The 16106-nt window shown below is 34.8% G+C and overlaps 1 protein-coding gene across 4 annotated transcripts; it reads right to left on the bottom strand.

The window, feature by feature from the left end:
* Positions 1–246: 246 nt before the first annotated feature.
* On the bottom strand, positions 247–2485 carry LOC130641181 (short-chain-enoyl-CoA hydratase-like). Of its 4 annotated transcripts, none has more exons than XM_057447873.1 (3): positions 2388–2485; positions 2118–2157; positions 247–2012 (listed from the first exon to the last, which is right to left on the bottom strand). In XM_057447873.1, the coding sequence occupies exon 3, from the start codon at positions 2002–2004 to the stop codon at positions 1159–1161; it is 846 nt and encodes a 281-aa protein (XP_057303856.1). In that variant the 5' UTR covers positions 2005–2012; positions 2118–2157; positions 2388–2485; the 3' UTR covers positions 247–1158. The 4 variants fall into 4 exon arrangements, with proteins under 4 accessions (XP_057303856.1, XP_057303855.1, XP_057303858.1 ...); XM_057447872.1 differs by having other exon boundaries at positions 2342–2465; XM_057447875.1 differs by lacking the exon at positions 2118–2157 and having other exon boundaries at positions 2342–2461.
* Between the last annotated feature and the right edge of the window lie 13621 nt (positions 2486–16106).

The following is a 16106-nucleotide window of genomic DNA, read 5'->3' as shown; positions in this document are numbered from 1 at the left end:
CATCAAACTCGCTAGTTTGATGGAGTTTAATGAAAAGTTTGACGCATTTGCGCACACGTTAACATGAAAACGAGGTCAGTAGTTTAGACACTTAATTTTCCGGCGAAGTGATGCACATACGTTTGTTTATTTTTATTATTTTTCAAATTAACTTGTCAATTAGGCTAATTATAAAATTTGGTAAAAATCGAAAATGGCGAAAAAAAATTTGTGATTACTACTGGGTTAACAAAAAATGCAGCTGAATGCAAAAGTAAAAGGATATAAGCAAGGGAATGGGACAAAAATATATACATAGCTGGACAGCTCATCATTTCAGTGTGCATAGGCTAACTATAACATCCTACCTATAATATCTGGCTAGGAGGAAAAATTAAAGTAGATTAACATATTACATCTTACCATAGTTATTAGAAAAAGACACTGGTTTGGAAGATCGGAAAACTTTAAAGGATTTTCAAACGGTGTTTATATAGGAAATAGGAGGACTCCAGTACATTGGGGATATATTTTACACAAACTTCGCAGAAATTTAAAAAGTTCAAAAAATTGGAAGAGTCTGGAATACCAACAAGCAATAGCACTTATGGCAGCAAGTAAGGGGGAAGAAAGAAATAATTTGATTTCTCATTTAAATCGAGGTGGACTGTGGCAAATTTCTCTTCCAATTCAAAAAGTATTAATAATCTGTGAAAATACTTCCGACTAAAGACTAAAGATGTTAGTTTAAGAAAAATTAACATCAAATCAATCAGAATTGGCAAACTTGTGTCATATCAAGGACTCTTTTAAAGAAGTGGTTTCTACTGCAGAAATTCCTATTTCTACACAAGTTAAAAAAACCTCACTGTTTTCGATAATTCAGTTGTATACAAGATCATCAATGTAAAGTCTGTGGAGTAGAAAGAAACAAGATGGTTTTCAAATCAATTTGTTACCATTAGTAATGGAAAATCGCCATCTACCTAACTGCAGCTCAGTACTTGCGCCAAGAAGTTTAAAACAAGTTAGAACACGGAGTATTATTCATTTATTTTTTTTGAAGGTATACTAAAGTGTGTGTGAACATGGAATGATAATTTGTACATGCTTATGCGTGTAGTATGCAACTTATCCAGCAGATATATATCAAATAGTTGTGATATTAAAACCGCGCAATTATTGAATACCTTGAATATCCATAACCCCTTTGTCCCAATTTTTTTGGGTTTCTAGGTCATTTTGTATTCCCTGCTCTTTGCCATACGCAAATCGTTTCGTCGCAGGAGTACGTGCTAAAGCTTGTCCCAATTGGTACACCTCCTCAACGAGACCTTCCTCTATAGTTGTGTCGACTGCTGCGTAAACACACCGCTTGCATGCAGTGATTGATGCAGCTGGAAACTTTGCAATTCGGTTTGCTAACTCTTCGACAAAAGGACCAATCTCGTCTGCATTCAAAGCTCGATTAATTGTTCCATACTTTTCTGCAATGTCAGCATCGAAGTCATGCGCACCCAATACTATTTCCAAAGCTCTTCCTAACCCCACTTGACGAGCCAATCTTTGGGTTCCACCACCACAAGGTACAATACCCATGCCTACTTCCATTTGCATAAAGACAGCTTTCCCACGCGCGGCAAACCTCATATCACATGCTAACATAAACTCGTGACCTCCACCTCGAGCCATACCTTCAACTTTCGCTATGGTTGCTTGTGGTAAAGTAGAAACACGATGTAAGACTTTCTGTAAGTAAAGCAATGATTCTTTGTCTTTCTTCACTTCCTCAGCTTTAAGATCACACAGCATATCAATATCTGCATGACATACAAATATATCTGGATGTGCAGATTGGAAGACTACAACCTTGACGCTGCCGTCTTTTTCGAGTTCCGATGATAGACTATCCAGATCTTTCAACATGGGCATCCCTTGCACATTGACAGGTGGGAAATCAAACGTCACCCAAGCAACGCCTTCGTTCACATTTACTTTAAATGTGGTGTATCCCTCGTATGCCATAATGATCACTAGAAGTGAGTGTATTCACAGTTAGAATATTACAACCTCAAGCAGCGAAAAAAACTTAACATCACACAGTTTTTCTTATAAGAACTAAAAAAACTGGCTTCAACCTTGTGTTTTACTGCCTTTTGCCAACCTTGTTTCCGCACCCTAAAATAAACTCAAAATTTGAGAAATTATGCAAACTTGAATATAAGAGAACTTTCTTTGTGAAAAACAAAAAAAAATAATAAGGGTTTACAAGATAAAAAAGTAGAGATAAAAAATATAGATAAGAAACCTGATGTTTGTGATGAAATTAAAAACTACATTTAAAATTGCCTATTCATATTACCTTGCAAACAAAACAGAACTCAAATAACGTCTATATGATCTCGTACCTGAAGGCTGAAAAAGTCTTACGAGCTTTGTAAAGCAAAAATAGTCTATTTCATTCAGCTCATTTACCTCCCGCAAACCGTTAGAAATAGCTTCAATCTTTTTAGTTCCTTTCAAATCAGAAAAGTACTCTCCATAGTTGTGAACATTGAAGGGGTAAAAAATCCTCCCTTTTTACTTACTTTGATTAATAGAACACAGAGTCAATAGGGAGACAGAGGAAATGGAAAAGTTAAAAAAATTTTTATGCAGATTTTGTTACCTTCAAATTATGCAAGCAGGAAAGCAAAAGAAACGTTAACTATAAAAACCGCGTGGGGAGGAGCGCTTAATAAGTTGAAATTTATATTTAATCTTTCATTCAACAAGTACATGCGATTAAAATATTTTCTGAAAGCGCGATGGCATTAACATAAAACACCTATCTTAGAGTAAATAAATAAATGAATAAACACCTATTGATATTATCGCATATAAAAAGAATTATTCGCGAATGTGAACAAGCTTCGCAAAAGTTCTTGACCATACGAAAGGTTCTGCACGAAGTAGACATTATCAAGATCTGTTTACACTAATCCCAGACCTTTTTCTACTTAAACTGTTTTTGATAAGATCATTAAAGCTGTATTTTCAAGATTTTCTAAAAAATGCTGAGCAGACTCATCATCATACACTGTCATTCAGTAAACGTTGCATCTACAATTTTCCCCTAAAGGACTGGTATTGTTAGGGAGCGTTCACTTATTACGTAATCAGGTAAGGGGAGGGGGGTCATCGAAATTGCTTACGCTTGATTATGGGGAAGAAGGAGGGGTCAAGTAGGTTGATGACATAAGCAAATCAAAAAAATTTAACAGCAAATTCTATTATGAGTGGGAAAAATATCAACTATCTGAAGCGTTTGCATTCACCATATTCTATATGTTGCATGTAAAATATAAAGGTAAAATGTAAAACTAGCCACTAATGCGCCCCGAATTGCTAATAATGATTTAAAACATTTACATTTAGAACAAGATTGAAAATTAAAATGGAAAATGGTGGTATTAGAACTTATTATTTTCGTTATTTTCACATTTGGCTAAGGCTCTATCTATAAAGTTGGATCCTGAAGACTCTTTCTTAGATCTTGATTAAACACGTAATCATTGCTTTTGAATTTTGGTTAAAATTCGTTCAAAAGACTTACGCATACATTTTTTACTTAACAAATCTCCGAAAATTCTTGTGCTGAAATAACAAATTGTGTCCGAAAGTTTTTCTGCTGAAACATTTTCCGCCAAAAATTTTAGTTCTGCGTGATAACGAATATGATAACAGAAATGCAGTACGGAATTGCATAGAGGCTTGTGAATAAGTACGATGGCCCACAAGGGTCACAGTGCGAGAATTTTTTATACACTGCGCGAGAATTCTAACTGTTGTGCGCGAGAATTTCGAAACTGTGCGCGAGAATTTATATTTGTGTTAGAAAGTTTCTTATGAAAATCAAATTTATGCTATTTTACAGACCTTGGTCTGAAGTTTATCTGCAGTATCCTGGAACCGAGGTTGAACTCCACCACAGCGCCTCCCATACCATTTATGGAGGATTTATTTAGGTATCTCGGGGTGAGAGCAAAGTTGTTCTGTTTGTTTTCCAAATTCAAAATGAAGAAGTCAGGAAAGAGGTGAAAGAAGAAATTGAAAGAAGTATTTTGTCAAAACATGACCAAGACCAAGCTTGTAATGGAGAATCCAGTGATATCAAGAACGAACAGAAGAGACATGGAAACATCACTACCAGATTGAACACTTTGTTGACAAAGATAACCAAAAAAAGTGTTCGTGCTGCTGGCAATGCTTCAACAAATAAAAAGGATATTAGAATCCAAGTAAGGTGAATGAGAGAGGTTGGAGGAAATTGGATAAATGTGAAACAAGCAGAGGGAGGAGGAAGCCGTTTCATTGCTTTAAATCAGGAGAATCAAACTTTCAAACATTTATTGACAAAAAGTCTGGATGTTTATTTTGGTGTGTGTGGAAAGAACTGTTTCAATGAAGACCGACTAGAAGTGACTGCAAAACTGGAAGATGTTACCGGTACTACAGTCAACTTACGGGACAGTATTCCAGATTATCTTAAAGAAAGGGGTTTGTTTCCATCAAAAACATGGTTTGTTTTGAGAACTAGTTTAAATGATAATGGTCCAGAGCTTAAAAATTATTTTGATTATGATTACAATGATGATTGTATGTCACTCTCTGATTCTGAGCCTATTACTGCTGCTGGTCCTGCTTTGAAAAGAAAAATTTGTGACACATGCTCGGGCACTTACTTCAGGTTTTGCATCAGATGTAAGCAAGATAAGGAGTTTGAACAGTCATTGCAGAAAGATAGTCAAAAGAATTCATTTGACTCTGAAGGTGGATCAACATCCGAAGAACCATCCAATGAAAATATTACTGACAGATCTATCGAAAATTTGCGAGAACAACGTATTAAAGCTTTATCTAGTAATTCACCAAAATTAAACTTGGAGAAGGAGTTGAATGTTTTGTCAGCGAAGTTCATGAAAAAAAGTAAAGTAACTTTTAATATCAGAAGAAGATGTGTATTTAATGATGTTATGCAAAAAATGGAGGTGTTTTTTTCAGATGCTGAATTGTCTCCTTTCAAGGTAGAATTCACCAGTATGGGTGGTAAGGAAGCTGGTGTAGACACAGGTGGTCCTACTCGTGAGTTAATATCGCTATTTTATCAAAGCACAATTGGTAAACTTACATATGGCCTTCAAAATAATGAATTTTTCATCCATGATCTGCAAAAGTTAACAGAAGATCAATATATGTTTTTTGGAAAATTTGTGTCATTATCTTTATTACATGGTTGCAATCCACCATACTTCAGTGCTGGTCTCAGTGGCTTTATAGTGGGTGAGTTCTTTAAAAACGAAAACCTATTTTTGCCTTCATGTCATTTTACTGCTTCATGAAATATGTACGTTTCGACATTGTTTGGGGGGAGGGGGGGGATATGGTTTCAAAGGTTCAGGGTCGGTGAGTCTAAGGATTAACTAACATGTGATTTCCAAGGTGGCGTTTGGTTTACATTAGTGTTGATGTATTGAAGCTTTATAAAAGGCCTTGTTTGCATGTGTTTCAGTGAATTATTTGGCAAATTTTGATATTGACTTCTTGTTTATGCCTAAGATTATTTAATCTATTTCAGGGCATAAAGACTGTTTATGTTGCATTGATGAAATACCCAGCATTGACCTCAAAATTAAACTTGAAAATATCAGAAATTGTGATAAAGAAGCAGAATTTCAGTCTCAAGTTCAACGTTTCCATGAACGATTTGACTATGGTTACAACAAACCATGTCCGAAACTAGCAGACAAAACTGATTTATTGCGAAAGGTTGCTCACCACATCATAATATCTATGCAATTAGAGGAAATTCAGCAATTTTTAAAGGGACTTGAAGCTTTTGGTGTTCTTGATCTGCTTAGAAAGCATCCTTTGGAAGCCATGAAGTTATTCACTTACAACCAAGATCTTGTTGATCCTGAGGTTATCAAGTCCTGTTTTGATGTAACATATTCGAACGAAAGTGTTAAAGCTGCCCTAGAGGAAGATATTTTTTACAATTGGAAAAACTTCCTCGATGAATTGGGTCACGGTAAGTCTATCACTGTTAAAACTTTCACCGTATCTGATGTCGAGAATGAAAAAACAGAAGAGAGTGCTAAATCAGAGAAAAAACTTTCACTAGGCGATGTTATGATGTTTCTCACAGGCTCTACTGTTGTACCTAATAACGAAAAAATCAAAGTTCTTTTTGATCATATACCTGGAAAGGGAAGAATCAGTGTTTCGACATGTCAGTATCAGCTCACTTTTCCGGTTGTACCAAGATATACTGGGTCAAAATTTTCTAGAAACATTACCGAAGATATTATTAATTCGCCGGGCTTTGGCATTGTTTAAAAATACTTGTTGTTTGATAAGTATATTTTATCAGTGGTATTCTATTGTTTTTTGAATTAGCATATTTTTAAAACATCATTCAGCTTTGCAAATATTGGCCACGACAATGCTTGAATTGTGTTTTTCATAGCCGTTGACACGGGGGCGGTGTCTTTTGTTTTGTCTTCTGTTTTTGTTGTGTTTTAATTCTGAATGACACAGATTTTCTTTCCTCTATTTTGTTCTGTATTTTATTTTTAATGAAGCTGAATCAGTGCTTTTTATCATTGATAATGGACCATTCTTCTATTTTGTTTTTTATTTTAACTTTTAATACAGCTGTTTCAAATGTATTAAACATTTTGTTTCAAGATTGAAGATTTCAAGATTACATCTGTATTTTTCAACACCAACTTGTTACATTGTTATCTACATAAATTCTGCTACAGCATCAAGTAAAAGAAAGTATATTTCTAAGGCTTGCTGAATTGTACTTGGACGTCCATTTGGGTGTCCTTTCATTGCAAGGACTGTGTCTGCAAATTCAATAAACTCAGGCTCGTTGTCTGCAACAGCAATAGCAAATGTAGGATCGTTGAATTCGCTGATGTCACTAATGTCAACAAATTTCTTGTATGATTTGCTATTGTATAGCTCTGGTATAAAATGTAAGGTATCTGGACGTCCGCGTGGTAGGATTGAACCTCTGCTCGGTGCAATGATATGTTGATTCCAGCGCACCGCCATATCATCTAAATCTTTTCGAATCAAGTGCATGAAACAAAAACGAGCGCATTGAGCAATCAATACATTGCCACCATCCAAGTAGCCCATCCCAGAAAGCTCTGCAAAAAACTCTCTCCACCACATTGGTCTATCCTTGGCCAACTGCGACCAAAAACATTCAATCCTTTGATTGTTCGGAGAGGATCCCACGATGAAACTGCCGAGACCAGCATACTCATCCGTGTGATCAGCCCTCATGCATATCTGAATGGCCTCGATTATGCTGTTCTCGTTCCCGTCATCGCTTCTTATTCTAGTAGGTAGTCTGTTCAACTGGGTTACCGCTTCTAAGAAATAGTTAGCAACAACTTCTGGTCGTTTATTTGTGGGTCCAACTTCGAGCCAAATTAATCGGCGGGAAAACCCGTCAATACAACCGTGTATACTGAAACCGTAGGGCTTCAGTTTGTCATGCCCGTCCAAGTGCCATAAAAAATCTGGCCCAGGTACGCTGTAGATTCGGCGCCTCAACCGTTTCTTTGCGCGACTTTCAACTCCTACTGGATCCAACTCTCTTAAAATTTCCATGACAGATGATTTTCTGGCTGGTATTCCGTATGCCTTTATGGCCTTCCACAGCTTTCTGTAGCCTAAAAAAAGTAAACAACTGTAATAACAGTTTTCACGCCTGGTAGAAAATGCTTGGGAACAAGACATTAAAAAATTTAAGTCCTGTTCGTATACTCATGCTATAATACCTAGTGACTTTCCACTTTCAGTCAATTCACCTGAAATCGCTTGAATCACTTCCTCTCTGGACTCGTACTGACCAATGCGTCGTCTCAAGCCCATTTTTCTTAAACTTCTTTTCAATGTTGACAAACTTATGTAAATACTGTGATGAATTGCAAGAAAAGATATTATTTCAAGATTTGTCATGTCTTGAGAGAAGTATTGCGATATCAAAGAATCACGATCACTGTTAACACTCACTGAAATGCATGGCAAGTGCGTTGGTATAGGCATTATGACTTCGAGCTATGCTTTCGAAAGTCCATGCTGTTTCCATTAAAAGAGAAAAAAAGCGCGAAAGAAAATTAATTTTAAAGACCAGATCGATGATATGTAGGCCTGCGATATTTAAAATATTTTTTCGTCCAGTCTATATAAATTTTCTCGTAATATTTGGAAATTCTCGCGCATTGTTGAATATTCTCGCGCAGTGTACAAAAAAATTCTCGCATAGTTTATAAGCTCTCGTGCAGTGTAGTGGAAAATTCTCGCACATTTTAGAATTCTCGCGCAGTGTATAAAAAATTCTCGCACTGTGACCCTTGTGGGCCATCGTAAATAAGCTTATTGCCCGGGGAAAAATTTTAAATAAAAAGCCCTGCGACTTGAAGATTTCCATCATTAGCCTGAAAGATTCTGAAATTTGAAGTAGACTTTAAAAACGGAGAACAAAGGGGCTATATATATAAACACATCATAAGTATCCTAATTCTCAATTATTATTGTAATTAACGTAAAATACAACTTTATAGATAAAAAATAAAAAATATTTTTTTACATATATATAGTATATATTTTAAAACAATAGTTAAAACTTTACCTGGATATTTTTATAACTGATCTCGATCTGAAAAATTCTGAAAATTCCAGGATACAGGATTGCTATGTATGAACTTCACGATTCGAATATCTCTTATAATAATACGGAGCTTGTGTCTGTGACTTTTGCAAAGTGGATAAAATTTCTTTGATAAAGTCTATAAAACATCGCCCATAAATTTGTTCTGTAAATTAGCAAACTTTGACGTTAAAGCAATATTGACGTCAAAGGAAAGTATATTAAGATTAGTGAAGCCATTGCATTGCACTTTTAAATTTAAGGCTTAATAACTTGGAAACGGGTGGAAATAACTCACGTCATCTCCTGCGTGGGTAACTAGGGACCACCTAGGACCAATTTGGATAAGTTTCCCAAACCTGGGTCCCCAAATCCGTTTCGGAATGGGTGGGTTGATGACGTCATCAAAAAACCTTTAAACCCTAATATCTCTGCAACCGTTTGTCAAAAGTACATAATCCTCTACATTTTCTTGATCAGCGTTTTAAGATCTTTACGATAGAGGCAACAGGTATACAAATTTCCAAAAAAAATTTATCGGTTTTGACGGGGCCATTGCTGACGTCGGCAAAATCTTTAAATTCTTATATCTCATTAACATCAAAATTTTTATCCTGCTTTAGTGGATTTTTCCACGGGCTTTATCGACTAGTCTCTTATAATAATACGGAGCTTCTGTCTGTGACTTTTGCAAAGTGGATAAAATTTCTTTGATTAAGTCTATAAAACATCGCTTATAAATTTGTTTTGTAAATTAGCAAACTTTGACGTTAGAGCAATATTGACGTCAAAGGAAAGAATAATAAGATTAGTGAAGCTACTGCATTGCACTTTTAAATTTAAGGTTAAATAACTTGGAAACGAGTGGAAATAACTGACGTCATCTCCTGCGTGGGTAACTAGGGACTACCTGGGACCAATTTGGGTAAGTTTTCCAAACCTGGGTCACCAAATCCGTTTCGGAATGGACGGGTTAATGACGTCATAAAAAACCTTTAAACCCTAATATCTCTGCATCCGTTTGTCACAAGTACACGATCCTATACATTTTCTTGATCAGCGTTTCAAGATCTATACGATAAAGGCAACAGGCATAGACATTTCTAAAAAAAAAATTTTGTGTTCTGACATGTCTCTGCTGACGTCATCAAAATTTAAATGACGGTTGTTTTTCTCTGTTATCCTGCCTAAGTGGATTTTTCCACGGCCTTATCGACTAGTCTATATAATAATACGCCAGTTCTGTCTGTCTGTGACTTTTGCAAAGTGGATTATATTCTTCACAATTTTCTTTAACAAATTCTATAAAACATCGCCTATAAAATTGTTCTGTAATTTACCAAACTTTAACGCTAAAATAGTATTGACGTCACGAAAGTTAATTAAGATTAGTGAAGCCATTACAGTGCACCTAAAATTTTGAGGCCAAATAACTTGGAAACGAGTTGGTGACGTCAATGTTTTTTAACCGCGTGGGTAACTAGGGACCACCTGGGACCAATTTGGGTAATTTTCCAAACCTGGGTCCCCAAATTCGTTTCGTAACGAACGGGTTTATGACGTCATCAAAAAACCTTTAAACCACAATATTTCCGTAACCGTTGGTCAAAAGTACATGATCTTATACATTTTCTTGATCAGCGTTTCAAGATCTATACGAGGGAGGCAACAGGTACATGAATTTCTGAAAAAAAATTTTTTGTGTTTTCTAGGGGCCTTTGCTGACGTCAGCACAATTTTTAAACACTTATATCTCTTTTTGCGTTCCTCGAAAACATATCATCCTACACATTATTTTGATCAGCGTGATTCAACCTCTACGCATTACAATAAAATAATAAAATAAATTTCTCTAACTTTTTTGGGATCTTCACTGCTGACGTCAGCAAAACATCTAAAACAACCTATTTTTCTATTGCCCATCTGCCTAAGTGGATTTCTCCACGGGCCTTATCGACTAGTATATAATAACTCGTTAAAGATTTTTCGAAAATGCTGATGGTGCATGGTTTGATAACATGTTTAATTATTGTCTACTTCTCTTATTTAAAGTTAGAATTTATTAAAAAGATACAAATCAATGCCATGTGATGCACAAAAGGTATACTATATAAATATTTATATAAATTTAGTCAAGCTGGTTAAACAAGAAAAATTAAGCAGGCGATACAAGATTTTCAAACCTGTGGACAATACAGGACTTATTTTGTCGAAATCGATTTATTGAATTATATATACAAATTTGATTGTTTATTATCGAGGAAATTGATTGGTCATTGTTTTCGAATTGAATTCAACAAGTTGATACAAAAAAGGGCAGACACTCAATTAATAAATTTGTCAGATTTGATAAATCAACAACATCATATTATAATTTCAAGAAAAAACTTGAAAAAGTGAAGAAAACAAAGAAACCTGTAACATACTGTGGGTAGCGTCTATTTGTACTGCAACGGCTAATTATGTTATGTTGTTGGTTAATTTATCAGTTCAACTTGACTGTTCCGTGCAATGAACAACAATATTTTTTCATGATTCAACAAATATCTTTTTATATATACACCTGATAGTAGCCCCACAAAGGTTCCTTTAGAAGTTATTTTACTCACCCAAAACGTACTTTTTACGGTGTATGTGGCATATCAGCACCCTCGTTGATAAAATGACATAGGGCAGGATAAAAGTTTTTTGTTGCTTGCGACTTTTGAAAAAAGACGCCGGGCTCGCGATTTCTAGCATTCTTTATCCATATCTTTTGAACCCGGGGTTCTGGAGATACCATTCCTTTTTTATAACGTAGTGGTCAAACTGATGATGAAAGAGCTGCAGCGGTGATTCTGCTAAAATTTTTTCGAGAAATCGGGGAAAAACTTTTTCTACCTCCTAATTTATATGAATGTCACCTAATTAAGATGTATGATACATCCTAATTAAGCTGACATACAAATTAAGCTGTACAGCTTAATTAAGAGGATTTCCCTGACTGTGGACAAACAAAAACAAATCTTTTCTTGAAGATAATTTTATGTGCAGCGACATTTAAGCACATTAAACGAGACAATATTACAAAGCCTCAAATTAACATAACAATCTCGATTAACATTTTTTATGGCAGTCAAATCTTCAGAGACAACAAGGAAACCGAGACAAGATAAGTTTTGCTCGATCAGTGTTTTTTTTTGTCTTGATGGTATTAAACACACAGGTTGCGTTATATCAAACCTAGGTTGGATGTTCGAGCCGAAGTCCCCCGCGAAGTTGAGAGTAAGAATGAAACTTCTCCATACACAAAACAAACACTATATACCCGCGGTCCACTAAATGTGCGCCCCTTCGGTGGGGTGCAACTATAAATATTCGTAATTTTTTTAAGGATTTTTTTGTTTTTTTAGGGGGGAGGGGGCTCAAATGGATGACGACGTAATTCTGGGAGGGGTCAACCAAATGATTACAACTGATTACATGGGGGAGGAGAAATTAGGCGAAAAATTGATTACGTAATGTGTGAATCCCTTATTCTTTCAGCAAAAGCAGTATCAAAATGTGTAGGCAGTGTGACAACAAAAAAATTTTCTTATATACGCTATGTCTGTGACAGGCAAAGTGGTGTGTTCATTTTTTTTTTTTTTTTTTAATTGCTGAATTCTTAATAATTTTCTGTTAATTTTACACCTTGGTAAAAAAATTTCTTTTATAAATTTAATGTTGTCTCGAAAAAGAAAATACGCTTAATTGTTTCATCATAAAGAATGTGGACTATGATATATATTGTTAGCCACTGCCAAAAATGATCTTTTAAAAGGTCATCTTCTGACGAAGTCATTTTTCCGTGCAGATGCGGAGGTAAAAATCCTCCGAAGGGCACGTAGGTCTGTTATTTTCACAACACTAGTCGTTAGCCCGTGGAAAAATCCACGGGTTCGCCCGTCTTTTTTATACCGCATTAATGCGATATAAAAAAGAAGGCTTTGCAAAAATTATAAATTTACCCTGACTTTTTTCTTTTATCCTAAACTTTTTTTTCATTGTTACCAGCTTAATAAATTGCAAGGAAGATTGCACAAAAAAAGGAACAACATTTTCTGTTTTTAATCTACAACTATAACATCGGCAGTAGTTTAAGTCACACAACGAATGGTCTCTCAGTTCTTTTCACTTCGAGAAGCAAGGAATGGGTTGTCAATTCTATGATAATCATCATGGTTTCGTTTGCAGTAACTGTCGCTTCAAGGGGATACCACGTTTTCAAAAATACGTCCTGGAAAAATGCAAGAGTTTGGGAAAAAGTTAAAGTGGGGATGGAAACGAATGAATCGTCACTCGAAATTGATCCTTGTGCTAACAGAATTAAAACTCGATTCTTTGACAATCTTGTAACAGTTGAACTTAAATTCCCCTTAAAACATCATGTCGTGTTTATTACTTTATTAAGAGTGAAGGCGGAACAGTTATTGGTCATGTAAATACTTTAATGTACAGACCATCGCCTATACCATCTGGAGGTTTGAAAATCCCGATACTGCTAACATTTACGTGCAACGATAAAAAAAACTTACGATTGGAATTACACTGGCTTAGTTGAAGAAAATCAGAAGGAGGATGACAATGACACAGATACTGACTTTCCAATTAGTGCAAAAAACGACATAATTGTGTCGGACAAGATCTTCGTACTTTTTCTCGTAGTTGTTTTTGTGTAAAAACATACATAGATAAAATATAAAAAAATTAATTCAAATTCCCTTGTGATGTTATCTACAGGAATATCAAAAACTAGTCGGGGGAAAGTTTTTAAGTGACTTCAAAAGAGCCGAAATTCCCCCCCTGATTATTTTATTATGTCGACTGCCGTTATTTTAGAGCAGTTAAGAAAGTATACGGTGGCGTCTATATGATGGAACTTCCTCAAATAGAATGTTCGTTTTCTAATATCTTCCTTAATGATACTACACAGATTTTTGGCGAATTATAGAGATCTAATGTAATTTTTGCTCGCGTAGAACTTTCTCATAGATTGAGACATTTTTATGAAAGCGTTTTTATTCATTGTATTCTACGAAGAAAGTTGAAACAAGACACGAATTTATAGCGTTTTGGTCTTAAACTTTGGGAAATATTGTTTAATTAATTAAGTTTAATTAATTAAGGGCTTATAATTTAAAATGTTTCAAATTCGAGGTGCATTTGTCAAGGGTAAGATTTCTTGTTATTACGTGATTTTCCATTTCGTCTGGTCTGGTATAAGTGCATTTCAGACGGAGTTCTCCAGTTTAATTTTTTCCTCTGTAGAACAAGCACCAAAACCTTATTTTACATAATAAAATAATACAATAAAAACTCAAACAGATCCTGTTTTGTTATCGAGTATACATATCTTGTTCGCTTAACCGAGAGAGGTATATAATTGACATGGTAAACGACAGACTGTTTATTATATGATTATATAAATAGCATTGCTAAAAGTACTTTTCATTGTATGTGTAACACGCGAACATACAACAGCACATGTGTTAAGCACTCCACACTAGTTGTACGACATGGTTTAACTGAAATAAGTGGTCAACCTAACCTGCAATGCTAACCTGAATGTTGTAAAGTGTTTCCTCGATGCTGTATTTTCTTTTTTGAAATATATTAGCTCTTATGCTGGGAATTTTGTTTAATTAAAATATGTTTTTATTGGTACAACGTTTTACTCAAAAAATGAGGTAACTTTTCATTTCATTATATTTCAGTCTTGCGTTTGTGGAAATTTAAAAAATAGAATTATAGTAATTATCCTGGCATCCCTTTAAGCGAATGCTATGCAGGTGAGACTTGAGTCTTTTATTGAATTACGATATCTTGATTAGATATTGGCTTCATACATATGAGAACCCTAGAGTAGGATAAATTGGTTGGTGGCTTTCGTCTCTCAAAAAACTATAACTCAGTTACAGATCGTTGTCTAACAACTATAGCAACAACCAGACAATTCTTATTTCCCTGCAGGAAAATCGTTTGCGACCCAGCGTAATTTTTCTCATTCACTTCTTTCGATTTCTCCGGGGCGGAGAAAAATTTATGCGAGTCTCCTGGCTAGCTCCTTAATTTTTAGATCAATTTTTTTACAGAAACGTAAGGTAACCTGTTTGTCAAGTATGCACTAGAGGCAAGACAACATTTGATAACAGTACAAAAGAGGACAATGGTGAGTTTGGGTGTTAGGTGTTGCGGTTGGTAATGTATTATGAATAGTAAAAAAAAAATAACAAGAATACTTGTTAAAAATAAATTCAAGATATTCCTAATATCTGCGCAGTCCTTAGGTCTGGCCGTTTGATCAGTCATCTATGTATTTTGTTCAGTAATAATAGTAGAGTAACACTTTTAGAGTTTAGTTTTAAAAGCTCAAAACAGTAATAATAACGCTATTCCGTAGCATCAATACCGAATGGTCTTTTGAGCAACCTTTTTAAACAGATATGTATTGAGCTATTCCGCAACCTTGAACCAGGACATTCTGTGTTTTTAGATATTTCACTGTTAGGCCTAACGAGTCTGATAATCTGGAAATCATTGTCAATTACACGTGGAGATTTAATTAAAGCAAAAGCACGGACATAAAATCTTTTTTAAAAGTTTGAACAAAGATTTCTCTATTTAATGACATTTTTGGACAAAAAAGCAATTTTTTTCTTACTTATCGTCTTTAACAATTTATCAATTCTTTTTTGGATGCGATAGTTTTCTAAAAAATTACGAAAATCATCTTTGTAATTTTCTCTAAAAATGGAATTAAACACGCATAAATTCCAAAGACTTGCTTTTTTTTTAGATAAATAGGACCTATCGTGTCAATTTTAAGAAGTTAAGTGCAAATGCATACGCAAAACACAAAGAGCTGAAAATTTAAACAAGCAATTTTAATACTCATCGTGAAAAGAAAATGTCATGGCATGTTTTTAAAAAAAAACGTGAATTCTATGACTTTTCTGTACCTAACTAAATCCCGAGACTTTTTTTATGATCTCAGGAACCCTCATGACCCAAGGCCACTTTGATGACGCATTCAGTATCGTGATATGAAACATTTAAAACATTTCCACCCTACTTGATTTGACAGCACCATCGAAAAAGTTTGTTAAAAGTGGATTGATTTCTAGACAGCAACGTCAATTCTTACTTAAGGCAGGTGTAAAGAAAAGTGCGCATGATTTTTATAATCCAAATATCATCTCTAAATAACATTTTAATAACCTGATATGTAGATATTTTGGAAGCTCTTATTTTTCTCAATTTAGTGATATATATATTTTTTGGAAAAATATTAATGTCGTTTGAGGTTTAGGTGTATACAAAATTTACCCCAGTCTCTCCTAACTGATGTTTCTCTTACAAAACGGATGGATTTTTTTTCAAAATTTTTTGACTA

Source organism: Hydractinia symbiolongicarpus, chromosome 4, assembly GCF_029227915.1.
Source record: "Hydractinia symbiolongicarpus strain clone_291-10 chromosome 4, HSymV2.1, whole genome shotgun sequence".
Taxonomy (NCBI): Eukaryota; Metazoa; Cnidaria; class Hydrozoa; order Anthoathecata; family Hydractiniidae; genus Hydractinia; species Hydractinia symbiolongicarpus.
Note: the sequence above shows the minus strand (reverse complement) of the source record. Positions and strands in the feature narration are given on the sequence as shown.

What these genes read in the sequence shown, in the direction of transcription:
- LOC130641181 (XM_057447873.1), bottom strand. Translation starts at nt 2,004, where the DNA reads ATGGCATACGAGGGATACACCACATTTAAAGTAAATGTGAACGAAGGC.